The 25,405-nt window shown below is 51.6% G+C and overlaps 3 protein-coding genes across 4 annotated transcripts in view; 2 read left to right on the top strand and 1 right to left on the bottom strand.

The window, feature by feature from the left end:
- ABAT (4-aminobutyrate aminotransferase) overlaps window positions 1-2,373 on the top strand; it is a 28,126-nt gene extending 25,753 nt beyond the window's left edge. The window contains exon 15 of the mRNA XM_044452574.1: window positions 2,242-2,373. Within this exon, the coding sequence (XP_044308509.1) occupies window positions 2,242-2,363 (122 nt within the window). The 3' untranslated portion in view covers window positions 2,364-2,373. The remainder of the gene's footprint in view (window positions 1-2,241) is intronic.
- Window positions 2,374-4,683: 2,310 nt separating this feature from the next.
- On the bottom strand, window positions 4,684-10,450 carry TMEM186 (transmembrane protein 186). 2 transcript variants are annotated; one of them, XM_044452576.1, is made up of 4 exons: window positions 10,009-10,450; window positions 8,330-8,934; window positions 7,545-7,591; window positions 4,785-4,846 (listed from the first exon to the last, which is right to left on the bottom strand). In XM_044452576.1, the coding sequence occupies exons 1-3, from the start codon at window positions 10,177-10,179 to the stop codon at window positions 7,546-7,548; spliced, it is 822 nt and encodes a 273-aa protein (XP_044308511.1). In that variant the 5' UTR covers window positions 10,180-10,450; the 3' UTR covers window positions 4,785-4,846; window position 7,545. The 2 variants fall into 2 exon arrangements, with proteins under 2 accessions (XP_044308510.1, XP_044308511.1); XM_044452575.1 differs by lacking the exons at window positions 7,545-7,591; window positions 10,009-10,450 and adding an exon at window positions 9,822-9,994 and having other exon boundaries at window positions 4,684-4,846.
- A 788-nt stretch (window positions 10,451-11,238) lies between these two features.
- On the top strand, window positions 11,239-24,203 carry PMM2 (phosphomannomutase 2). Its single transcript, XM_044452611.1, has 8 exons — window positions 11,239-11,348; window positions 12,853-12,964; window positions 14,290-14,366; window positions 16,086-16,177; window positions 17,318-17,417; window positions 18,755-18,830; window positions 19,949-20,064; window positions 21,937-24,203. Exons 1-8 carry the CDS (start codon window positions 11,280-11,282, stop codon window positions 22,039-22,041), a joined length of 747 nt encoding a protein of 248 aa, XP_044308546.1. The 5' UTR covers window positions 11,239-11,279; the 3' UTR covers window positions 22,042-24,203.
- The last annotated feature ends 1,202 nt before the right edge of the window (window positions 24,204-25,405 follow it).

Raw genomic sequence — 25,405 nt, 5'->3', positions numbered from 1 at the left:
TACTTAATTGCAGATCTTACTACTGATGTGGGGGCAAGAGCGCTGGTACCCATCTCCAAACTGCATCGAGGGTATGCGGGGGAGGGACAAACAACAGCCCATTGAGGACAGTAGCCAAGAAACTAACTGGCTTGCTTTTGGAGCACAGAAAAAACGAGTGGCTGGCTAGCACTCTCAACACAAACTCATTGTGCTAAAGGCTGTTTCTGCTGGTCCGCCAGTTGCTTTCAAGCAAGCCACCTCAAGAACCTGTGGGCTGTTTTCCCCATGAAGGCATTTTGTGTCACCCAAACCTGGAAGACCAACCCCACTGTTGGTAAAAGGAAGCAAGGAGCAAAGCAGAAGCAGCAAAAGTCCTGTTGCAGCTTTTGGTTCTCTCCACCCGGACACTGCCAGTGGCAGCCCCTTTAAAGTGCTCCAGTGATGATGCCATCACTGGTTTGCCACTACTTTTTGCAACCCAAAGAGCTGTTTATGATTGTTGTTTTAGTCAGACTTATGCAAGAGCAGAAGTGCACATTTTTGTGGATCCAAAAGAGGGAAGCCTCATCTTTGCAATCCCGCAGAGAGGGGAGAATCTGCCGACAATGGTAGACACTGACCTAGAGGGGCTTCGGATGGGAATCGTTCCTTACTTTGCTTTCCCCTGTTAGCTGTCCAAAGGCAAGCTGTCCAGTGAAGGCAAGGCCATGAGTGAACCTTGCCTGTGAAAGGGGGTAGACGCCTTCACCCCGCTTCCCAGCCAGATCCTCAGGGGTTTCACTCTCCCTCTCACAGGTCCCAATGCCCCTTTCCCACTTTCATCCATTCCCAAGACTGTAGGTGCTTGAGAGGAAAGAACCTGCACCCCATCCCTTTCCACTGAGGCTTACATTTGACAGCTGTCAGCACTGTTTGTGTTTTTTGCTTTTTTTTAAAGTAGAGATCTAGGCACAGAGGAAGGCTGGGTAGTTCAGGCAAGGAAGTAAATGTACCTCAAACTACCTTATTTTGCCTAGCCTAAATCCCTGCATGGGAGGGGAAAGATCTACTTTTGACAGCTGTCAAAAGTGTCAGCAGAAGAGGGTAGACTGCACCTTTCCACCTTCCTGAGCATCAAAAGGTCCCAGACCTGCATGCAAGGCTTGTGCCATACCAGTGAGTTATGTCCTTCATCTAATCCTGTTAAAACACTGGAATGTGAAATACCATGTACTGTTTTTAAGGAAAAAAAATAACATTGTTTATTGAGTTCCAGTTCTAAACCACTGTTGGAACGACTGTGTACAGTATCCACAAGTTTCTATTTTTCTTTAAAGTAATACTCAGAAGCTGGTTGCAATTCTTAAGCACTTCACTACAGAGTTTTATTTTGAAAAGAATGCAGGTCCAGTAACTTATTACAATATATTTCTCAACATTTAGGCTTTTGCTCTTAGTGTTTGTTTAAATTTCCCCCTATATGCACACCAGTACGACCACCCATGCAAGCCTGTGTGTCCACTATAGGAATTTGGGTAGGTGGCCAAGGTTACAAGGCACAGTCCCCAAGCAAGAATCCCCTCGTACACCTGGGATCCCAACTATTTTGCAAACAATATGGAGTGACAGGAAGACATAACCCCAGAATGCTGGTCAAAACCTGTTTGAACACACTGAGAGAAAAACTTTTCTGGACACCTTTAAAACTCACTGTCGCTGCACCTGAACCTCCTGCTGTTCCGCTGGTAAAACAAGCCTCATCAGCGAAACCAGGGTCTGAACAGAGTTCTCACAAGCTCCAGCTGACCCAAACATGCTGCAGCTCCTAGGACGTGGTGACGAGTGGAGTTCTGCCTTTCTAAGCATACTGCCAGGTCTGCATCATGTTCACTCAGCATGTGGACACTTACAGGGGGCCGGTCGTGGTCTTCAAGGGCAGGCTGCTGCCCGTGGCGCCAGCCAAACATTTGCTCCAACAGGGAATTCCATGCCCAAGTGCCATTTTTCTGTTCCAGCTGACCTGTTCTACGATGACTGCGCATGCATGGCCCTACCTGGCGGGGGCTTGTCTCCCTCAGTTTCCCCTTTTGAAACAGACTTCTGCAAACCAGTTTGCCAAGCTTGTCCATCTCTGTCTCACTCCCCAGCAGCCCTGTTCTGACCAGAATGCTGCCAGCAAACACCACCCAAGGTTGCTTTGAGGGGATGCTTTTGTGCAATGTGGATGCTCCTCTGCTTGTTTACTTTGTTCCCCTAACAGGATTTCTCCCCTGCTTTCAGGTGTGGTGTTGGGAGGCAGTGGAGACAGATCAATCCGTTTTCGGCCCACTTTGGTCTTCCGGGATCATCATGCGCACCTCTTCCTAAACATCTTCAGCGACATCTTAGCAGACTTCAAGTAGCCAAGTCTTACTTTGCACTAAGAGAGCCCAAATCCTATTAAAATCTGAGAATAGTTTATTTAAAAATCATATATTTTCACTAATAGGAAATACTGAATTCATAAAGTGTTGTTTTGTAAAATATATGTTTTGTTTTTCCATGCTAACCACCAATTCAAGCTGCTTCAGGCTGCAACTCTGGACACCCCCGGTGCTTTCTGAATTCCTGGCAAACGTTCCGAGTTCCTAGCAGCAGAGCCATGGGGTGGGGCCAGGACTGCCTATCTTAGCAGTCCCGGTACATGCTAAACTTGGGGTGCAGGTGCACTTTTCACGTTGCCTCTGTAGTCCTTGAAGGTCGTGACGATACCTTGGAAAACACGCGCATACTGCCACTTGTCCAGAGCTCTGTCTCCACACTGAGGAACACTTCAAAGGAGGGAGCAGCCACTGACGTGCATCTGTGTGTGCTCCAAAACTTCCACCCCCACAAGAGGCGATGGACTACAGCCAAGTGTCCTAATTTTGACTACTGCATCCTTCACCTTCCTGGATTCTCCTGCTGCATTTTCACGCCCAGGCCTCAGCAGCATCAACTTCCTCAATTTTCCAGTTTGCTAAGCCATGGTAGCAGGTTTTGAAAATCCCACAACAGGGGCTGCAGTTCTCAGAAAAGGCTGGGGGCTTAGCACCTTCCCCTCCAGCATCTCAGCCAGGCAGACGCCATTCCCAGCCAAGCTTCCGCCTAGGAATTAAGACAAGCCATGCTGGACCAGACTAAGGGCCTACCTGGCGCCGCTTGCAGCTCCCACAGCAACTGAGCAGAAACCCCCAGGCAGGGCGCAAGTTCAACAGCACCTCCCTGCCCGCGTTTCCTGACTGCCAGAGCAACAGGATAATGGAGCTCGTGGCCTGCGGCCCCACCACAGGCGTCTGCAATGCAGCTGGGCAGCCCTCGCAGGGGGAAGCTTTAACTTGGAGCAGGGGCCGGGCCTGATCGCCTTCTTGGGCCCCTCCAACTCCACTCTTCTATGGTTCTGTGATCCAGGATTCCACGTCCTCCAGCAACTGGTATGCAGAGACATATTGCCTTGGATACTGGGAGCAATGTTTATGCATCTAAACCAGGAGCTGTTGATTGGCTGTCTTTTTCATGAATTTGTCTAAGCCCCAAATGGGTGGCCATCCTGTGGGAGTGGATTCTGTAGAAGACCATCATACTAGAGTAAGCTGACGGCTGAAGAAGGAAGTGACCACCTTAGACTTGGAAATGCTGAGCAGGGCTGTTGTGGGCAGGAGGGCTCTCACCTGCAAGATCATCGTAGATCAGGTGGCTGGAAAGCACATAACACCAAACTGTGAAAGAGTCCTTCATTTTATCTGTCCTGAACTTCCCGCCCGTCAGCTTCCTGGGGTGACTCCTTGGAGTTCTCATCTGAGAGTTTCTTTCCTTGCCCCAGCCCCCGTGTCTGCACTTTTCGACACCTTTTCTCCAGCACTACAATGTCCTTGTTGAGCTGTGGTGACCAGAGAAGCACCTATTCCAAGTGTGGTTACATCACAATTTGTGTAAGGAAATTGGTCTCGGCAGTTTTACGTTCAGTCCTTTTCCTACTCAGCATGGAATTTCCTGTCTCGCATCAAATCAAGCTGGCATTTCTGCCAAGCTCTCCTGCCACACGCCCCAGAATTTTTTTCTTGCTCAGCCACTGCCATTATCCTATTCATAGGCATAGTCGTGGTTGGAGTCCCACACCAGTGAGGCATCACTGGACATTCTGATGCCCTTCCTCCGAGTCCGGAGCGATCCTCTGGGAGCTCTTCACCTGCAGCCCATTTTGCTGGAGAGGCCAAGCACAAGCTTTACCCCCAAGCTCTGGCCCCTCAGTTCAGCCCGCGACCTGCATCTCTCCTGTACCACCGCACAGGCCCGGCCCCAGCTGGGAGTCCCTGCTTGCATTGCCCAGAGTAACGTTTGCCAACGGAATCGTCTCTCGGAATCTTCCTCCAGGCAGCTGTTTTGCGCACTGTTCGAGGCACGGTGAGTAGTCCTGGCGGGGACCCACCTCGGTGCTGCAGGACCAGAATACGCTTCTCCAAGCACTGCCTCACCTCGGAGGACCAGCGTAGGCCTGCACAGCCAGTTAAGCCTCCAGCCAGTCGTGCAGCCTTCTCCATCCTGGTGCTCTGCGGGCGACCTGGACTGCTTCTCTCCTCTTGGAATGAGGGGAGCTTGAATGCCGCGCACCTGGATGGAGCCAGGTTGAGGAAGGCTGCCAGATCCTGCGAGCGGGGAGCAGGGCAGGGTTCCGCACAGCTGCGGGCAATACGGCTGCCTGGCTCAACCCCCTTTGTGCTGAAGTGGAATTCCCTCCGTGGTCTTAATTCTGCCCTTTCCGGGTGTCCAGACGGAGGATGCAGCAGCCGAGTTTGTGAGTGTGGGTTTTGAAGATTTTTGATGACAAAGTTGTCTGCTAAGCAGAAAGTACGGTCTTTTGTAGCTACTGTGAAGAGAAAAGCCTTTTAAGAGAACTCCCCCGTGCCCCATAGACCTCACTAGTCCACCACCACTTTTAAATACTACACCAATTGCTGAACCAAACACAGCATTGTTTCCCTGGATAATGTGCCTTTTACGTCTGCCCCCTCCTTGCAGGCTAAAAAGTAGGATGGGGAAACAAAGCCAGCCCCACACACACACCCAGTGCCCCCCACCTCACCTTCATGTCCAGTCTGTATGGCCTGGAATTGCTGGGGGTAGAAGTATATGAAATGCCCCCTCACACAGAGGGGCATGCGAATGGCTGATATTTCTCCTGTCAGTGTCTGAGAGACTTCCTAGTAGCAGGCTACGGCAGCGAACTGCAGAAGCCTGGGTTTCATGCAAGCCACTCAAGTTGCCAACCCTTAATTTTATAAAAGGTACAGGCTCACGGAGGAAGCAGCTCCAGAACCCGCCTTAGCTGTAAGGAGATAAGCCCTCCCCTTGTAGCATCCAAAGCTCCAGGTATCAGACATCAAGCTCTTTAGAGAGGTCCAATTTGGCCTGCGATGTGCCAGGTACCACCCAAGCTGCTGAACTACCATCAGGGCACTGTATGGCCACAGTGCCTCTGGAGCCCAGACTGTGGCAGCAGCTTCCATACAATCCCAATTGGCATTTTAAAACAAGTTTCCAGTCCTTGTGGTCTGCATGTAGGCAGACCCTTGCTAAGATCTCAAAAGCAGAGGTGTGATCTGAATGCGCAGGGGCTGATGGTGCGGGACATCCATTTCCTTGCTGCAAGTTGCCATGAAAAACATTCAGTGTCAAAGAGGGGGAAATGCAGAATTATGCCAAGAAAGCTCTTTGCATGCATGAAATAAATGAATGCGTGCCAACCACAGCATTGACAATAGGGGGCAAAGGAGCCCGATTCAGCAGCGGCTGCTGCAGCTCCACCCTTTCCTCCTTCCTACTACCTCAAAATAAGTGGTGTGGGTTCAACAATTAGTGTGGCAAGAAAGTCAACTCTCATTTGCATCGCATGCCAGAACCACAGAGATGGAAGTAATGAAATCTAAAATCAGATGGTTAAAGACAAGTGACATTGCCACTGTTGGCTCAAAATAGCCCTGGCCTCCCGCAGCACCCAGCCAGAGCTGGCCCAGCATGCAGAGCTTCAGAGCAATCCTGGACATGGGTGCTCAAGCCGGGTAGGGATGTCTCAGAACTGGTGGGACCCTCTGGCCCCTTGTGCTGTGGACCCCTGCAGCGGTGGCCAGATGCTCCCCTCTCCCCATCGGGAAGTTAACTGCGATGGCAAAGCGGGTCCAGCCCCCGCACTCGGCTGCAGGGATCCCCCACCAGCAGCCCGGAACCCTCTCAGAAGCCATTCCCTCCAGCAAAGGCGGGCCTGTTGTCATTTGGCGGAGCACTCACTGCAGAACTGCAGTCCTTCAGCCTGTGGAAGCAAGTGCTTCGCAGGGTCAGCGCCACACGCCTTCTTTGCATCTCATTTTGCTTCGTGCTCAGTGCAGTTTTGCCCAACTGTCTCCTGCCCCTGGGGGCAGGGAGATGCTGTGGGTGGCTGATCCCACCACTCATTCCACCCGCAGGATGGGGCTGCTGGGCAATCGCACAGCCTGCTTGCAAGGGATGGTGGGTTCCTTCACATTTGCCCAGCATTTCGCGGTGGGCGCCTGCTCGCCCACCTCCCGGCCATCCCCTTTGCAGGTCAGATACTGTCAGAGGGGTGGGATCGGGTTCATTCATCATATCAGTGCAGTTGATCCTATGACCACCTCAAGCAAACCTTGTATTTTTACCAAATTCTGAAGTCTGATAACCTAAACATTTGCCATATTCTTCTCGTACTGCTTAAAAAACACTTCTCTGTGCGTCTTTTTTCCTCTCTCCTTTAAAATAATTTTAATGGAGCACTTTTAACTGTGAACTTGTATGCACAACCTCATGGTGGTCAGACCATGCTATGGTAGTCACCTAAAGTGTAAACTGACATCCTCAAAAATAACTTTGTTTTCATCCTTTCTGTTGACTATGCCAAATCCATCTGTAAGCCAAGTACCTAACTGTATTCCTTGATGTAATTGGTAGCCTTGCCATAAAGATCCATAAGTTTCCTGTGTTAATCAGTATTCTTAAAATAAAATATTTATAATTGAACTTCTTCACTTGGCAGAGCTGTTCTTGTTTCGAAAACACTTTTGAGGGATGCAAGGTATGGCCAAAATTACCCACAGTGCCCACATACTGTAGCATCAAGCTCTTCCTGACAGTACCTAAATTTTAGAACAGGTACTTCAACCTCTGCTAGGAGGGGAAAGGGGTGCACAAAAGCTGGGACACTACAAGCAATTGATGGCTGGGAAAGGTAGCAGAAGCAGAAGGGGCATGGCCTACTGGAAAGCTCTGCAGAGCCTGAGTGACTGGGTTCAGACATGACAACCCAAGGGTGAGAGTGAGTCAACACTGATCTGTGGCTGAAACATGGGTTGTCTGAACCCAGCCATGATAATAAACCCTAGTTTCTTAACCATGACTACAAAGAGAACCCATAGTTTGCTGTTGGGTCATGAATGGGTTTGGTTGTTTGCCACCAACAAAACAGTTGCCAGAGCTGGTGCAGACAGGATAACCCATGTTCAAGGACGACCCACACGCAACCCTTCAGGCTGTGTTGCTGCAATGTCTAAACTCACTTCACAGAGAGACTTCATCTGGCTCCCAAGCCTGAGGATCTGTGCTCCTGAGTTAACAACACAAAACCTGGAATTAATACCAAAAGAATTACTGTGCATCCCACAAATGTAAAAATCCCCACTTCCTTTTTCACCCTTATTACTATTTCTCAGAGCCCTTTTCCCCACTGTGCTGCTCATAATGGTTCCCTTCAGATAAAAGAGGAGCACAGCTTGGAAAATGCCCAGTGAAGCCGCTTCTTCACAGAACCACACAAAGCCTCAGCATGTTTCAGTTCCGTCATATTCTTTCAGTGGCGGTAACAGCATTCTCACCCTCTCTCCTGAGTATGGAGGAGGACCTTTTATTTTCTGAGAGTGCAAACAGTAAAGAAATTCCTGATTTGGGAGTCCAGAAATGACTGCTACCTTTGTTGGAAACCACAAGCTCTCACAATGTATTTCACAAGAAATTGAAACGCCTTGCAGAGAACACAATTTTCTTTGGCTGCTTTTGGAAGTTCACCCTTTCCCGGCACCTTTTGCAATTCACTTTCCCAACCAGGTTTGGTCTACCAAGCACAGCATGCCAAGGTCCAGGACTGCTCAAATCTACTCAAATCACGCAGTCCCAAATGCACAAGCTGCATTGGGAAGACTGAAATATTCCTGACTCAGTGAAAACAGCTTGAGAACCTGTGGCTCCTAAGCCTTAAGATACTTCTCCAAACACTTTTGCAAACCCTTCCTTGTCCACTATTTGCCCAAAGCGGAGAGAAAAATATAAAAAGTTTTCCTGGTCATACTGCCTGAACTGCAGCAGTACGTCATTCTGCTGGGTCATATCTCCCAAGGGCATCACTGTTTCAACAGGGCAGTATATGTCCTTCCTCCTCCCCCAGAATGTCAGGTGTGCCACCCGCAAAGTGGTGCCATCTTCATTCAGGTACATCATGCCAATGATTCGCCGGAAGTAGAAGCTCATGCCGTACAGCATGACAGCAGCGAAGCCAGCGATGCCAGTGCTGTACCGGCACTGGGCCAGGCTGATGTGGTTTTGCCAGTAAAGAAACCAGACCGGAGGCAGAGCCAAGATGGTGATGGCCGTCTGCAGCAGCTTTAGCCTTGAAACAGCCCTGCAGTATTTGATGGCCGGGAACCTGTAAATTAGCTGGAACTGCTCCACACCTTCAGTGCTGGACTTCTGCTCCAGGGCACCCCGAGAAGCTAAAGCACCCAGCAGCCTGGGCTGTGTCCCCCAAAGACCACGGCCCTGCTGGCTCCAGGGCTGCAGTGCCATGAAGATGCCAAGGGAATGGTGGGAGGTGAGGACTCCTTTCCTCCACGGTTGCAGGCATCTTCCACGCAGTGGGGCCAAGTGCGGGGCAGTGCAAGCAGCAAGGATCCTGGCCTGCAAAGAATGTGCGTTTGGTGAGACACTAGCAAGCACCGAGACTTCCCCTCATGGGAGTGCATAAAGGAAATGGGGGTTACACAAACCCATGGAGGAGAAGGGGCTCGATGGCAACTGGTCCTGACAGTTCCATGCTGCCTCCCATATCAGAGGCATGTGCACCAGAGCTTGCTGGGGACCGTGGGTGCATGGACGCCACTGCACTCCTTGCAGGTCTCCTGTGGCAGCCCGGGCCCACTGCGGAAACACAATTCTTGGCCTGACCCAGCCGGGCTCGACTTGCATCCTAGCGTGGCCAGGTCCAGGTTGCGAGGCAGCGTCTGGCTCCAGGCTCCTGCAAACCTCAGGCCCTGGGGCGGGGAGTCCGAGTGCGCCCCCGCAGGCACTTCAGCACACACCTGGCCCCGCCTCTTCCTCACCAGCCCTCCGGATCTTGTCGGAGGGCACCAACTCTCCCCACCCCCGTGTAGCCCATGGCGGGGGAGGCTGGAATTGTTGCACAAGCCGGAGCCCTGCCCCTCTCCCACCCCTGCCCTGCGCTCCTGTGTGGCTTCCGCTGCGGGAGCTGCTCCGCCAGCAGCCCATGCTTGGTTCAGGCGCGGGGCTCCCGCGGCCGCCCACCAGCTCGTCTCCCCGGCTGGCCAAGTCCCTTCGCGATCCGCAGCCGGGCGCGCACAGGACGCGCCGGACTGCCGCGCCCGTCAAGCTGCGCCAGTCAGAGGCTGGGGCTGGTGAGGGCGGCACTGCCACACGCCCACCCGCTGCGTTGGGGGCCGCCTCAGCAGCCATGCTGGCGGGGGAACATGGGGCTTGCAGTCCCACGCAGCTGGCGATGTCTCGAAGCAGAGCGCGGCGGGCGGGGGCGGAAGCCAGGCGGCCCTTACCATGCGGCCCGAGCACATGCGACCCCGGTCAGAGACCCTTCTTCTCTTCCGGCTTGCGGCGCACTGCCTGACGGGAATCGTAGTGCTGTATGTGCGTGGCATGCTGGGAACTGTAGTGCCAGGCTCCCCCTCCCTCGCGCCGAGGATTTCTCCAGAAGCTCCACCCCACTGACTTCGTGGCTTTTACTTCGGGTGAATGGGCGTAGCTTGCAGCATTAGAGCGGCTGCTCAGCTGTACTTTGGGGAGGAGGGAAAACGAAGAGTCCGAGACGGGAAAAGGAGGCGCACCACTGGGCAATCCGTTTGCTAGCAAAGCCACCAGAGGGTGCAAGTCTTTGGGTTCTCCAGGACTCTTCATCAGGCTAGGTGGGGCAAGGCAGGAGGAAGCTTAGGCGGGGGGCACACGCTGCAGTAGGCCGCCCCTCCGGCCCAGCCGCTGTGCTTTCTGGTCCTCTCCCAGCAGCCGTGCCGCTTTTTTAACCGTCCAATGAAGGATTCCGGAGTACTCGAAAACTTACACACTTCTGGGGCATTTTGTTTGATCCAGGTAAACGGATCGCCCAACTACAAGCTATCCAGACATACGGAATTTCCCAGTTTCTTTAGAGCGATCCTGGCCTTGTCCCCCCGCCCTCCACCCCCGGGGTAGAAACGGAGCCTGCCTACCCAGAGAAAAGGCTGCCTCCGGCACCGGCCTTTTCCTGTGCTAGCAGGCAGGCGTCCTGCTTTGCGTGCAAGTCATTGGCGCCCAAGCCTTCCGCTTGCCACTGGCTGCTGCGCGCGGGAAGGGGAGCGGCTCCGCAGGGACACTTGTAGCTCGCGGCCTCTGCCGTGCGGGGAAGGTGGGGCTGAAAATCCAAACCAGCCACTATTTGCAGCATTAAAGGGGGTTCCTTGCAGGGTTGTTGCAACCTCCGTTCGGGTTGCCCCAACTGGGTGCCTTCCAGACGTGTTGGACTGCAGTTCCCATGATAGGACTTGCAGTTCAAACACCCGGAGACCAGGCTGGGGAAGGCGACCCTGAAGTGTGCGGTCACGCTCCTGGGGTTCTCCTTCTGGAAAAAAAATCCAGTCTCTCCGCTACTTTTCTGCGGGATGCTCCGCAGAGACGCTTTTGGCCTGTCGCCTACACGCTCACTTGCCCGCCCTCGCCTCGTCCGAGCCGGAAGCTGCCACCCCGGAGGACGAGTCGCTGCGGAGAGCGACCCATAAGCTTCCGCCACGCAAACATCAGCCTGACCCGGAAGCGAAGCGTCACTCTCGGCTTCTATGCCCTCCCCGCCTCCTCTCGTCTCTCCCCGAACTCTTGCAATGACGTTACGGCTTGCGCATGCGCAGAGGACACCCGCCTCTGCAGCACGCCGGGAGTTGTAGTCCACTCTTTGCTGGCTGAGGAGGAAGCGGAGCTACTTTCGCCCGGCCACCTCATTGCTTGCCGGGGAAGCACCTGGAGCGGCCATGGAGGGCGATGGTGAACAGACACTCTGCCTCTTCGACGTGGACGGCACCCTGACTTCGGCTCGGCAGGTGGGAATCTTGGAGATCCTCTCCGCGCGTGCTCCTGAACATGTGCAGAGCGCTTTTGACCCCCCTCGCTTTTAAGGGGGAGGGCAGGAGCACAGTGCTTCTAATTATGCCACTGTTACTACTACTAATAATGTATTTAACATCACTGATACAATTATGATTGTTATTTTTACTAATATTGCTCTGTCAATAATATTGCAGTGGGATGTATCATAGAAGAGGTCAAATTAGAAGAAAATTCGAACAGCAGCTCCATTTACGGAATTGGATCACACTTCACAGAGACCCAGTGAAATCAGTGGAACAGCTAAGTCATTGTTTTCAATGGGTCTACTGTAAGTATGGTGAAATTGGGAGCCATCTCATTGTAAGCATTGGCCAAAGTGGAGCTTAGCTGCCAATTTGCAGAACTGCAGTTGTGGTCTGGAAGTACCCAATCATGTTTGTCCTCCCAGTTTTTGCTTTGTTCTGTATTACTAATTTTGCACAGCTTTTCTGGAAAAAATGCCTTTGTACTTTATCCAGCGAAATAAAACAATATTAATCGGGATAGAAAGCTAATATACAATAGTAACAATACTGTTTCTAGTTCAACAGAACTGGTTCTGTTGTATTTCACTCACCTGATGAGCTAGGTGACTTGGCTTAGATACAATAGTAATGCTTGGTGGGAAAATATTGCATGGAGTATCATATTGCTATTCCTGGATCCCAGCACTCCTAATGGGGCGCACAGCAGAAGGACCAGTTCTTGGCTTTGGGCCAGTGCAGGACAGTGGCTCAAGAGGTGGGCTCAGAAAGCCTCAGGTTCAATCCAATCCTATGGCCAGGATTTCTCTAGGTGTCCTCAGGTGTGCTACCATCTTTGACAATTTTGTCACCTCAGATAAAACAACACTCACAAGCCAGTTGTGGAGACAAGCTACACAAAGCAGTTTCCTTGGTGCCAGCCTCAAAGGACTTGCATGTTCTCATGTATTGACAACTCCGTAATGATGCTGACAATCGTAATTACTTTCGCACTCACCGGGTGGATTCACCCATCATGAGAAGCAACTCTGCATAGTTACTTCGATTTGCCAGTTTTACTGCAACCTACCTGACAGCTGATCAGATGCTTTCTATGCTGTTTTGGTTTCCACAGACCAAACATACCACACTGAAATACCACAACTACCTTTGGACAATGCAACAAACAACAGTTAAAAGCTGCCATGGCATGGCATGCAAACCCAGTCAAGAGGTTATTCTTTAGGAGGAATGTGATATAGAGGGGAGCTCAAACCATTAAGCTTATTAGATAACCTCCAAGTTCTTGGCCTCTGATTCAGCTCACAGGATTTTTGTGAGGATAAGATGGAAATAAAAATAATATTTGCCACCAGCTTTGTGTTTTCACTCCCGAGTTCTGCATTGGAGCCGCTGGCCTTACTGGCCCGATCCAACTATACTGTCCTGTGATTCCATGGTAATTTTCATAATTCCTTTTCCTCTATGGATCTAGAAAATCACCCCAGAGATGGCAGATTTTCTGCAGGCATTACGGAAGAAAGTGAAAGTGGGAGTTGTGGGCGGTTCAGACTTTGAAAAGATTCAAGAGCAACTTGGAGATGATGGTAAGATATTGGATCAGGAGACCCTGGACTTTGAGCAGTGATTTATAGACAAGGAAGTTATGTTGATTTGGAGCATCTTTCCATTGCAGGTAGAGCAGCTTTGCGCCTCATTTCTCCTCCTGAGCCAGCAAATTTATTTCTGTGGAAGTAACTTTCTGCAAATATCATTTTATGCTCGCAAACGATGCTCAGCAAGAGCTTGCCATCTGCCAGTGGGGACAGTTCCAAGCTTTGTATAGACTGTGTCCAGTTGGGTAAAATCTGTCCTTTTCAGCTTAAGTAATCTAGTCACTGAAACCTTGGGGAGAATTTTTGATAAGTATGGTACCAAATAGCTACAAAGCACCTGGGAGACAAAAATCCAAAAAGCCTGTTATGGAGGCAGAGTTTTGAACAGGTATCAAAACTGTAGTTACGATTTACCACAGTTTGCCTGTAAACTGTAGTTTCATCCCTGCCTTAGACATAATTCCAAAATGCCAGCCTGGGAGAGGGGAAAATGGGCATGTCTGGTGAGAGTAAGCAGGGAGCAGCTGAGGACCCACAGAATCAAAAGCTGTCGCAGCTCCTGGCCATGCCCCTGTCCCTAGAAATGTTTGCATGTGCCTTGTGCTAAAAGGAAAAATACAGGAAGCTCTCCCTTCCTCGTAATGTCTACCCTGCCAGCAAAAGCACACTACCATGATGAGGCCAAGTTCCCTTTGTCCTGCTTGGCTACAGGAAGTTGATCTCTGGAAACTTAAAATCTTCCATGAGATTTAATATAAAATGTTTTCTGGATTCATCTACCTGGTACCTGAGGTGAAATGACCAGAGGCATTTCTGGGTCCAGAAATTGGAAAGGGTACAGAGGAGGGCACCAAAAATGATCCGGGGTTTGGAGACATGAGAAGAGACTGAGAGAACTGGGCATGTTCAGCCTTGAGAAGAGAAGACTGAGTGGGGGTCATGAGATCCCTCTACAAGTACCTCAAAGACTGTCACAAAGAGGAAGGTCAAGATCTCTTCTCGCTAATGTCAGAGTGTAGGACATGGAATAATCCATTCAAGCTGCGGCAACCCAGATTCAGGCTGGACATCAGGAAAAGCTTCCTCACTGTCAGAGCAATTCGGCAGTGGAACCGGCTGCCTGGAGCGGTGGTGGGCGCTCCCACACCAGAGGCATTCAAAAAGAACCTGGACACCCATCTGAGTGGGATGGTGTGACTCGTGTCCTGCAAAGGCAGAGGGTTGGACCCGATGGCCTTCATGGCCCCTTCCAACTCGACTATTCTTTGATTCTATGTTTAAAATGGTCTTCTTTTCTTTTTTCTTTTCTTTCTTAGTGGTTGAAAAATTTGACTACGTCTTCCCAGAAAATGGTCTAGTGGCATACAAGGATGGAAAACTCTTGGGTAAACAGGTGTGTTTGTAATGTGTACTTAACAATTGTCATTTCCTGTGCACCTTTCCCTCTCCACTCCCCTGGGCTGAAAAAGGGAACAGTTTAAGATGTGTTCAGACATGCGATTTAAACCAGGATTCTGTCACAAATCTACATAACACATTCCCTTCTGATATTTTTATCTTCCAGGCAGGCTTTATGTCTTTCCTATCCCTGTTAAAGACTCGTGTGGAAGGAGCTTGGGCTCTTAACAGGCTTGCATTTGGGCAGCCTGTGCCTTTTCCTTGGCAGTGCAGGTCAGCCATGATGCGCTCTTCAGAGCATTGGGCTGTGGTTTTTTAGAACGCTGTAATCTTGCACACAGAATGTTCTGTTCAGTGCATCCTCTTGTGGCACAAGTGTGCATTTCCCTTGTCAGGCAGCATTTGAATGTTCAAAGCAGCATCCCCCACGTGGTGCCCCATGCTTGCCAGTGCTGATGGAAGTTGTAGTCCAGCACATTTGCGGGGCACTGGATTGGAGGCAGCTGCTTCAGCTTTGGCCTGATAACAGAGCTGGCCACAAAGGTGTTTTCAGGTGAGACCATGGAGGGGAATATGGCAGAAATTTAGAAATGGTATGAGGAGCACAGGAAGCCAAGGTCATCTCCAAATATTAAGCGGCTGTAGATACAGGGCAGAAAGTAATGCTGTCTTGATAGAAGACCCAATTCATGTGCTGCTCTTTACCACAGCAAGGGGTAGCATGAGCCTTTAAAAGATGATTGGCCAAAGTGGTAGAAAACGGATTGGGTGGGAGCCGGCGCAGGCTGCTGTAGAGAGTTTTTTCCTTGTGGCAGGCCTGCTTACGGAGTGTTCAGCCAGGCAGGTTTGCTTAAGGATGTGTCGTTCCACCCCTACAAAGCACCGTTCTAGGCTCAGTTCTTATTGAACTGTTTCCTTATGCTCACTCCCTGCCCCCGCCCCCCACTTTTTAAAGGACTATTTAAAAACAGAGGATTCCCCAAACTTGCTCCCTCTTGTGTCTCCGTGGCTCCATTTTGGCTACAGTCCTGTTGAACTGAGCCCTTCCCAGTGGAGGGGACAATGGCAGAGTGAAGTGTGAGTGTGGCACTTACGGGCTGCCAGAGTCTTCAAGTTGGCCACTCAGGGATTTGGTCTAATCCTGCACCCTTGTGTTCATGTTGACACCACTTTGTGGGAGCTTCAGGGTGGGAGTTGGCTGCCCAAACCATGGAAGGTGTTGGACCTTCGTTCATCCCAAAAGGCTGAATTTGCCTTCTGAACAGCAATCTGGAGAGAGAGAGCTTCTGCCTGAGAGCAGAAGCAGCAGAACCAAAAAGGCTGACACTGTGGAGCTTCACAATCTTCCCACCCATAATTAAGCTTCAGGAGAGGCGTTTCAGCCATTAGAATGGGGTCAGGGGATTCACGGCACAGTTGCTGGGAAACCCCCAAAGGACTGGTGGTTTGGGGATGCAATGGGGGGCGACCATCTCTAGAACCCCTGGACCTAGTGGGCCTGAACTTCCCGCTTCTGTATTCCAGCGTCTTGGAGCAGAGAAGCAAAGGGGTGCCTGTGCTACAGACCCCAAATTGTTATCCTTGGGGATTGCTGAGCAGAAGGCTGCCTTAGCGACTGTGCCTCTCTGGGAGGGGGTGTGGGGAGAGATCCCTTTTCTGGGCATCTTTTTCAGGTTGGTTTGAGTGCTGTCTTGCTTTTGGTGTGCGTATCCAGAGCATTCAAGGCCAGCTGGGTGAAGAACTACTCCAGGACCTGATCAACTATTGCCTGAGTTACATTGCCAAAATTAAACTGCCAAGAAAGCGGTATGTATGGTGTGCCTGAATTGGACCCATTCTGGGCTTCCCACAGTGTGGAGGGAACGCTTTGCAGGAGTGGAAGAAGCGCCCTGCAGCCCACCCTGTTCCCCAGCGACTGGCAGCGCGCATGAGCCGTGGGCAGCATTAGCCCCCCAGCAGCTGCCCCCTTTTTACACATCAGAAAAAGCACCCTGATCCCTGATAGATGCGTTTCCTGCATGCAGGGATGGAAAGGGTTAACAAATGCAGCCTGGCACCCACAGCTAAAAGGCCCAGGAATGTGGCCATCTCCTGCCACCACCTCATTTTGTGTGTGGCTCCTACACAAGGTGGGTGTGATATAGCTTGTGGGAAAGGGACTTCCCATGGGGGGCAAGTGGCGATGAAGCCTCCAGAAGGTCCTTCAGGGCAGCTGTCCTCACTCCAGTGCCTTTGGGATTTCTTGGACTGCCCTGGGCATGCTGGGAGTAGTAGTACATCAGTAGTAGAGGATTGGCTGGAGGATGTGGCTTTAGCAGGAGAGCAGGCCAGGGAAGCAGGAACCCCTGCGATCCCCAGGAGTAAGTGCCATTGAACTGAATGAGACTTGCTTCTGAGTAGACGCCTCTAGAATGACACTGGAAGAGAGCAATCCTGGGCACTTTTACTTGGAAACCAGTCTAATGACTGTAGTGGTTTGCTTTCTCTCCAGCAAATGCAGTTGGGGTTGCTGGTTTCAGAAACCTTGTATTGCACAGAACTATTTGACGCTATTTTTAATTATAGGAAAGTATGACAGAGCAGTGAAAACAGATTGTTCTTTCTGCCCCCTCCCCACACACACATGTGCACCCCCACCAGAAATCTTGCTGTGACATTGCAGCGCTGACTTCCATATTGCCTGCTCACCCAAAGGCAGTGGAGGTCAGAAGCTCCAGTGTCAGTGGGGAAGTGTATCCACCCTGAGTTTCAGCCTGAACTTTGAGGGCACTCTCCGTGGTGCTGAACTCTGCCCCCAGAATGCCTCGGCACCATGCACAGCTCCTTAAAAGATCAGGCCGCATTCCGAAGGGGATAAATGGCCTCACTGATACTGGAGACACCAGCCTTCCCTGCCCAGAGGCTTTTCCCTGCTGCTACACCAGACAGTAACTTTTGACTTCCCAGGGGCACCTTTATTGAATTCCGGAACGGGATGTTGAACATCTCCCCTGTTGGCAGAAGCTGCAGCCAGAAAGAGCGGATTGAGTTCTTTGAGCTGGATAAGGTGAGAAAACATTTGCCCCCTTGCCCATGACATGCAGCCCCCTTGGGTTCCGGTTCCAGCACCCCCAGGAGACGAGGGCACCTGTGCCTTTCGGGATGGAGGCAGAGTCCCCGCCGGGTGCACAGAAGGGTCTGTACTTGGGCCGCAGCAGTGCGTTTCGTGCCAGCTGTCCCTGTCGGGGTTCTCACTGGGGTCTGAGGCAGCTGCGTTCTCCCACTCCAGCCCACTTAGGGGGAAGAGGGCTGGGCATTAAACATCCGCCTCCAGCCAGGCCTGCGAAAGACCTCTGGCTGGAAAACGGCGCTGTCCGGGCTTCCCCAGCGAGGTGCCTGCACGATCTCTTGGGCTGTGTCCCCAGCCCTGCCCGGCCAGCATGTTGTGAGGACTGCACGCACCTTGGGCTCCTCGCCAGAGAGCCAAAGCAAAACATAAATGCAGTAATTAACACGCGAAGCCTCGGAAGCCAGTTGGCGCTCCGGGAGCTGCTCCAATCCTCAATGTCCCACTGTGCTCCTGAACCCTAGGCTCCCAGTCCCAATAGGCAGAAGCTCCCCGGGGTCTAAGGTCCTGATCCCTTCACCAAAAGCTTACCCAAAAGTATGTCCTAAACAGAAAGGACAGGCCCTCTTCTTGTGCTAAAGAACAAGTCCTGCACTTGGGCCACACTCTGGCAACCGCCCGCTTCCCAAGCCCCTGCGTGGGACCAGTTCGGCTCCCCGGCAAGAACAGCCCGTTTCTTCATTGGCCACCCCCTGGGTGGGCAGAAGAGGGACAGCGAATTGGGAGGCGCCACAGAGAAAGAGAGGAAAGCTGGGGGTGCTGCCGAAAGAGGGAGGGAGAAAATGGGGGCAAGGCCGAGAAAAGGGGTGCCCACCACCGCCTGCAGCCCCGCCCAGCAGCAGCACACCGAGTCTCAGCAGAAGCCGCTTGTCCACCCTTGTGTTACCAGTGCGTGTGTGCATCTTGCACCCCTTGTCTCAGAGTCGCCTATACCTGCTCTGCAAGGTCGATCACCATTGCTGACCCCACCTTGGGCAGGTGCATGCGTGTGTTGAGCCAGAGACAGGTGCCCGGGCAGCTTATAACAGAGACAGGATTCAGCCCCAGCACTTCCCAGCTCAGAGCTGTGGCTGCAGGACTCTGCGCACTTGGGGGCCAAACATCCCACTGACCCACATCTGAGCACACACGCATTGGACAGCACAGCTGGGCGGCAGCGGTTGGTGCTAAACAGCTTCCCAGGTGAGGAGTGCGCTAACACCTGGCATAGCAGGGCACTTTGTTGTCAAACTGATGTTCCCTGACATTGATGGACCCTTGTTTTATTTTTTTAACAGAAGGAGCATATAAGAGAGAAATTTGTGGCTGATTTGCAAAGGGACTTTGCAGGAAAAGGCCTCACGTTTTCTATAGGTATCACTTCTCTAAAGCAATGCTGAATATCATTTCATTAACATCGCACTGATTTTGACCTGTCCAGGTGTTGGTGGCTCCACCTGCCTCACCAATGAGAATTTAAAAAGTGAACACTGCGAGGGGCCTTTGGTTGCCCTTGCACAGGGCTGGCAGCAAGCACTGGCCTTCATGGGCGTTCCTTGTAAATAAATATGTGCAGGGTTACAGTCCCTCACTGGCTGTGAATTTCTTTCAGCCACAGGGCTGAATTTCATTTCAGAGATGCTCTCTGGGGAACTGAAGGTGAAAGGGACAGGGCCAAAAATGCTCACGTATCACAGCTTGCAGTTCCTACTGCCAGAAACTGAGCCTTGGGAACATTTTGGGATGAGGGAAAGGCTGTACAGAAACCAGGAAAATACCAAAGTTCGTAACTGGGAGGAAGGAGGTGGGGGTAATGGAAAGGGAACCCTCAAGGGCCAGATTGGCACCCCAAGACCAAAGTTCTGTGCCGCTGCCATAAAGGCACAGGCCAAAATTGATGGCAAGGTGGACGAGGTTCTTCGCAAGACAACCTTCATTCAGTGCATGACGACTTAGGAAGTGCCAAGGGTGTTTTCATGTTCACAAACGTCTTCAGTGTTCCAGTCCCAGCATTTCCTGAGAATGTGCGACTTCGTATCCATAGCAGGGTTTGGAGAACACAACAAACCAGTGGTGCTTCAATATTAACTCGGATTGTGAGGTTGTTTGGAAGTGGGATGCGGGGCGGGGGGATTGTCCCTGGGTGTTCCGAGATTTCCTTTAAGGCGCTGTCCTTGCCTCGTGGATTCAGGGGAGCATTTGAGTGAGTGCGTAGCACATCTCGGACTGTGGCCAAAATATATTTTGTCACACGCAAGCCAGGGTTAAAGCACATCTTTCCTATCTTGTCTTTTGTCTTCCAGCTTTTCTAAGTGCCTCTGCCACCCTTTTCTGCATTTCTCCCACCATTAATCCATCCTGAAAAAGTTTGTGCCTGGGAAGCTCTTCCTGGACAATCTGCTCAAGGCACTCTTTGCAGTCGCTCTCTCTTCACATTATAACAAACATGCTGCCATTTTTCTAACTGCTGCCATTTTGATTTGTTCATCTAGGAGGCCAGATAAGTTTTGATGTATTCCCAGACGGTTGGGATAAACGGTTCTGTTTAGAAATTGTTACCAAAGATGGCTTCAAAAAGATCCATTTCTTTGGAGATAAGACCATGCCAGTAAGTATGGAACTGAAACATGCCAGCAGTTTCCAACGTTATCTTGGGATTCGGTTTTCCACAACAGAAATCCCTCCCTCCCCAAGAATGTTAGCATATTTATCACTGTTGCAAACTTGGCAGTACCAGATCACAGATGGTACTTGTAGTCCTCTCCTTCCTGGTGCTTTGGTGAACTACAAACCCTTCATTCCAAGCCTGCATGCCAGCTGGAGAGGATGGGTTAGTGGAAATGCATCTAGGATGCCTCAGGTGGCCGAAGTTGGCATGGGATTATATCGCAGCAAGACAGTTAACTGTGAGGAGGGGCGTTCCCAGTCCTGACTCCCTTTTTAAACTGGAAGCTGAGACTTCTGTATAGAATAGGGTAAAAATGCTTCAAACAAATAAATAAGCTGGAGGGCCGCTCAGGAAGGCCCTCTGGCCAGCTGCTCACGTGGTGGCGCACAGGCCCTGCTCCGGCGTCCTTGGTTGTGCCACCATCTGTATGAGGCAAGACACAGCTCTGGTCGATCCAACAGATCTCCACTGGGCGAATTTGATCAGTGGTGTAAGGCCACTATCCGCCACTCATAGGAAGCCCCCTCATCCTGACCCAGCTCAGACAATACCAGAATCCGGGCTCAGGGGTCAAGCGTGGGTCCTTGTTCAACCATGGCTAGTTATTGAAGCATGAGTGACTGTGTTGTCTGAATCTAGCTGCGCTAACAATGGCAGGTTAACCATGGACAACCTATGTAGGGCAACCCACTATTGGTTGTTTGCTAGTGCACCAGCCTTCGCCAGGGTCCGTTATCTTGGCTGCATTCGGGTGACACAATTACCCATGGCCTTTAATGACAACCCTTTCCCCACCCTTGTCTGTGCGCTTGTGTGATTTCTAAACCCAGTAATTGAGTAATTCCATCCACTTTTGACAGTGGAGTCGTTTTCGTGGGTTCATTACCCTGCAAGGTTCAGCAAAGCACACCAGCTGCCAGTCAGAGTACACAACTGGCAGTGACCCTACTGTGAGTCACAAATGCTTGTTGTGACATTCCTCCTCTGCCACACACACACACTGTAAACTTTGTGTATGTGAGAGAGCTGAAAACGCTGCCCATGAAGCTGGGTTTCATGATCCCCATTTTAACAGCCGCAAGCAATTACTTTGAAGTGTTGTAGTAGAAACTTGAAGGGGCTACTGTGGTCTTCTATTCTTCTTTTACATCATTTTCTGTGCCAAAAATTATGTGCCTTTAAAAAAAACCCACTTAGCCACAGTTGTGCAACTGGGACATGTTATCCCATCTGGGATTTCAAATCCCTGAGGAACTGCGAGGCCGGCAGCTCGCAGTTGTGCACCTGGAGCTAAGCAGTCCTTTTGGAACCTCACATTCTTTTGTACTCCATTTCCGTGCTGCTTTTAAATGCAATGTTGCGCAACCATGGACAGCCCCTCCCACGGCCCGTGGGGACCTTGAAGGGTGCCTCGCAGCAGTGGACACGGATTGTGCAAGCTGGCTCGACACCCCCCCCCCCAAAATAGAGGTTTAAAGCGGGGGGAGCTGTAGCAATCCAGAATGGCATGTGGTGGTGAGGTGCGGGAGTGGCTGGTTCCCTGTGTGATCCCACGGGGGGCCCAGTTGCCTGTCAGGCTCCTTGTGAGATGCCCACTCAGCACTGCAGTCACCGGGTGGCAGCACAATGCACGAATGTGCCCACGAAGCAGCGGGCAGCTGCTCCCTGCGGTCTCAGGCCAGGATGCTTCCTATCTGCCTGCAGACGCCACAGATCGCCCTTGGGTTTCCACGTGCCAAGCGGTGCAGAGCCTCTGTGCAGAATCCTTTGCCGCAGGAGGGGACCGATCCATGTTGCGTGTCTCATCCACAGGGAGGGAACGACCATGAAATCTATGTGGACTCCAGGACCATCGGCCACAGCGTCGCATCACCAGAGCAGACCAGGCAGATCTGTGAAGAGCTGTTCTTCTCCTAGAGGGGGGCTGTTTCGCACCAGAGCAGAGCAGGCCATTGTGGGGTGGGGGGCAGGCGAGCGGGACTGCGTCTTGGTGTGCAAGTAGGGGGGATAGCTCCTCCACCTTTCGCTGCTGCCGCCGTTTCACCCAAGCAGAAAGCCGCTATTCTGAAGGGAGCGGCTGCTGCTTTGGAGGAGGGGGTGCAGCTGGAATGGAAGCGGCTACCCCCTCAGTGTACACCATGCTCCTCATCTTTCTTTCCCTTCTCCCACTATTGAAACGGGTGGGGGAACTGGACAGGCAGAACGAGGGACTCCTTCTAACCCGCTGCCTAGTTTTGGTCCTCCACATTTCGGGGCAATTCCGAGCAATGGAATCTCTTTGTTGGGGCGGAAGCATCTCCATGACTAGCTCAAAGACGACCCTTCCTCCTGAGCCAGACTCCTGCAGCTACCCCAAGATTTCTGCACAGTTAGTCTTTCCAGAAGTATCCTGCCAGAGCTAAACTCTGCATGCCTTGTTGGAGGCATGCACCCGTCTCTCCCCTGTGGCACCATTTCAGCAGGACTGTGTTCTGGTGCAACACTTTAGCTGAAACCTCTGGCTTCCCACCCTCCCACTCGTGTTGTGTGCATTCAGCATTGGCCCGTGAAACAACGCAGAACACGGGACCCTGCCTCCGACTCGGGGCCTCTCCTTGCAGGGGTGAAGACTGCTTTTCAGCCCCACCTTTACCCCACCTCTGCAGACTTCTTCCGTTCCGTGTCATCGCAGGACCAACAAGTAACGGCAGCATGACGTGACGAGTGGTCCCGGATGCCGCTTGGGGAGGAGGCCCATCATGCACTTTGTGGCCCTGACGGCATGCAGCACAGAAGCCGCCCGGTCAGGCTAAATGCTGCCACCTGGCACTGCCGCCCTTCTCAGTCCGCTGAGTGCTGGCTGGCTGACCGGCTGCATGGCCCCCGCACCCACCAGGGGGCCACGTGCGCCTCGGTGTGTTTAGGCAGGAGCACGTTGGCCAAGGGAGGGCTGCATGCCCTCCAGCTCTGCATGCTCCCAAGGCAAAGGAGACGGGCACCGGCTGCTAAAGTGGCCTCCCTCCCTGACCTGGCACCTACCCATCCCCCAGTGCGCTGGCCCACAGCGGCCCACATGCCTGGTCAGTGGCCTTGCCGGCATGTGGAGGGCACCAGACTGAGGAGGGCTGGCCAGGGTGGAGGCCAGAGGGAAACCACTCGCCAGCTTTCTTGGGGATGAACAAGGTGGCCAGCAGGAGTAGCAAAATGCTACCAGAGGAAGCCCATGGGAGAACGTTCAGGTGGTAGCTAGGAATCATGATGGCATTTTCTGGCCATACTGCTATAGATGTTCTGTGTTGCGAGATGCAAACGTCCAAGGGCTGCCCATCTCAAGCTTGAAACAGCCCTGTTTTCTCTGAATATGCCATGTCAAAATAGCAGAGCAGTAGGAGAGGAAGGCTGTAAGCACTATTGCTGTGACTCTGTGTGGAAGGAATTGGCCTGGGGTGGAGAATTAAGAGGATACTCAGGCAAAAGCCTCTGCTGTACCACTTGCAGTTTCAGAAACGTTTGTGGCTGAGATTAAAAAGGTGGTCCATCTCTCTCTCTCAGTAGCTCTGGAAAAATCACTTTCTGAGGGATGTCTCCCAGCTTGATTATGTCAAGAAAATATTTGCTTCTGGAAGCATCCTGAAAGATGCTAGGTTTAGGGATGAGGACCAAAGCAAAGCCCAGGCCCCCTGCCCAGCCTTTTGCTCAAACAGATCCCCTTTCTTCCCAATATCTGCTATTCTGAACACTCCAGTTGTCAGAACTTGTCTTCTCTGGAGCCAGTGGCAGAGAAGTGGCTATCCATATGCTGAACTGCAATTCCTACTGGCCCGGGCCAGTGCTCAGTGGATGATGGAATATGCAGTCTACATTATCTGGACAGGCATCCCTGGTCAGCTAATGTGCTTGGCATTTAATGGTCCATGTACTGGAAGGCACGGCTGGAAAAGGCCATGAAATGTCCAGTGACTGGCTTTTCTGAGCCATTGCCGTTTCTGAACTGTCAAACTGTGAAATCTGCCATGACATTTCTGTAATGCTGCATTTTTGCCTGAGTTATGAGTCATCTCATTAAAATCCGTATGGACCAGGGTCCATTTTACAAGTCACATTTTGCTTCTTCAGAGATTCACCTCCAATATCTTCCCGGGCATTAAGTATCCTTTACTCACTTTTCTGTATCAACATTATCCTGGCCTGACCTGGGAAAGGATCAGCATTCCAGAAGGCTGCAATTGGGACCACTTTTGACAGCTGCTCCTGAACAGCCCTTCCCCAGACCAACCTTCAAGAAGAAACTGAGGTGGGGTTTTGGCTGCTACCACATCATTCTGTGTGCGAATAGACGCCTTCTGCCCAGCACACTCATTCACAAAACTAAAATTCCCCAAGATGGGTCCAAGATTAATCATACTTGAGAGCAGACATGCTGAAATAAACCCCTGGGTTCACCAGGTCTCCTCTGACCGCATCTGGCTAGAAGTCCCAGAATTTCTTCAGGGTAAATCGCCTGACTAACAAAACAATTTAAAACTTTGCGCTAAATGACCCAGGGGCCCAGAATGCCTGTCTGCTTAATTTGGCTGGATGCATGGCGCTGCGCTCTGTCCCAGAAAGCAGGAATTTGCAGTTGAAGCTCAGTCCTGCCTAATACAGGCCCCAGCAAGCTTTTTGTAACCAAGTTCAAAATGCACTTCAGGCTGCCTGTGAAGAAATCCAGGGGAGTGGGGTGGGGGGGTTCCAGCTGCAGTAAGGAAGAATTTCTAAAAATGTCCAGCTGGTCAGTGGAATGCATTTCCTGTTGAGCAGTAAAAACTGCACAGCTAAATGAGGAAAATGCGAACAGGGCATGGGATTTTTAAAAATAGAATCAACGGATCTCTGACACTGATATCGAGGGCACTTAGAGCCCAACTAAATGCGGTGCTAGTCCCTGCTTGGCCCTTTGGCTTTGAAGCACACACTACTCTGATGTGGACGAAGGCCACTCCATTTGGACAAGGAGGGCCACCCTTCCCCCTCGTCCCCCCCCCCCCAAAATCCCCAGAAAAAGGGAATGTTAAATGAGAAGACATTTCCATTTTGGAGGAACAGCGATGTAACCTTTGAGGCCCATCCCTACAGATTATGAGAGAGAAAGTGTGGGGGCAAAATATTTAACCCCCCCCCCCAAAGCATACAGGCCCCACTCTGGCTGAAGAACAAACACACTGCACTTACACTACAGAAAGAAAAGGCAGCTCTCGGATAAAGAGTGCATGGCTAGCCGAGTGGGCCCTTCAGCTCTCAGAGAGGCATTTTGCTCACCGAG

This window comes from Varanus komodoensis, unplaced genomic scaffold, assembly GCF_004798865.1.
Source record: "Varanus komodoensis strain SLA01 unplaced genomic scaffold, ASM479886v1 scaffold73, whole genome shotgun sequence".
NCBI lineage: Eukaryota > Metazoa > Chordata > Lepidosauria > Squamata > Varanidae > Varanus > Varanus komodoensis.
This window is presented reverse-complemented; position numbering and strand designations above follow the sequence as displayed.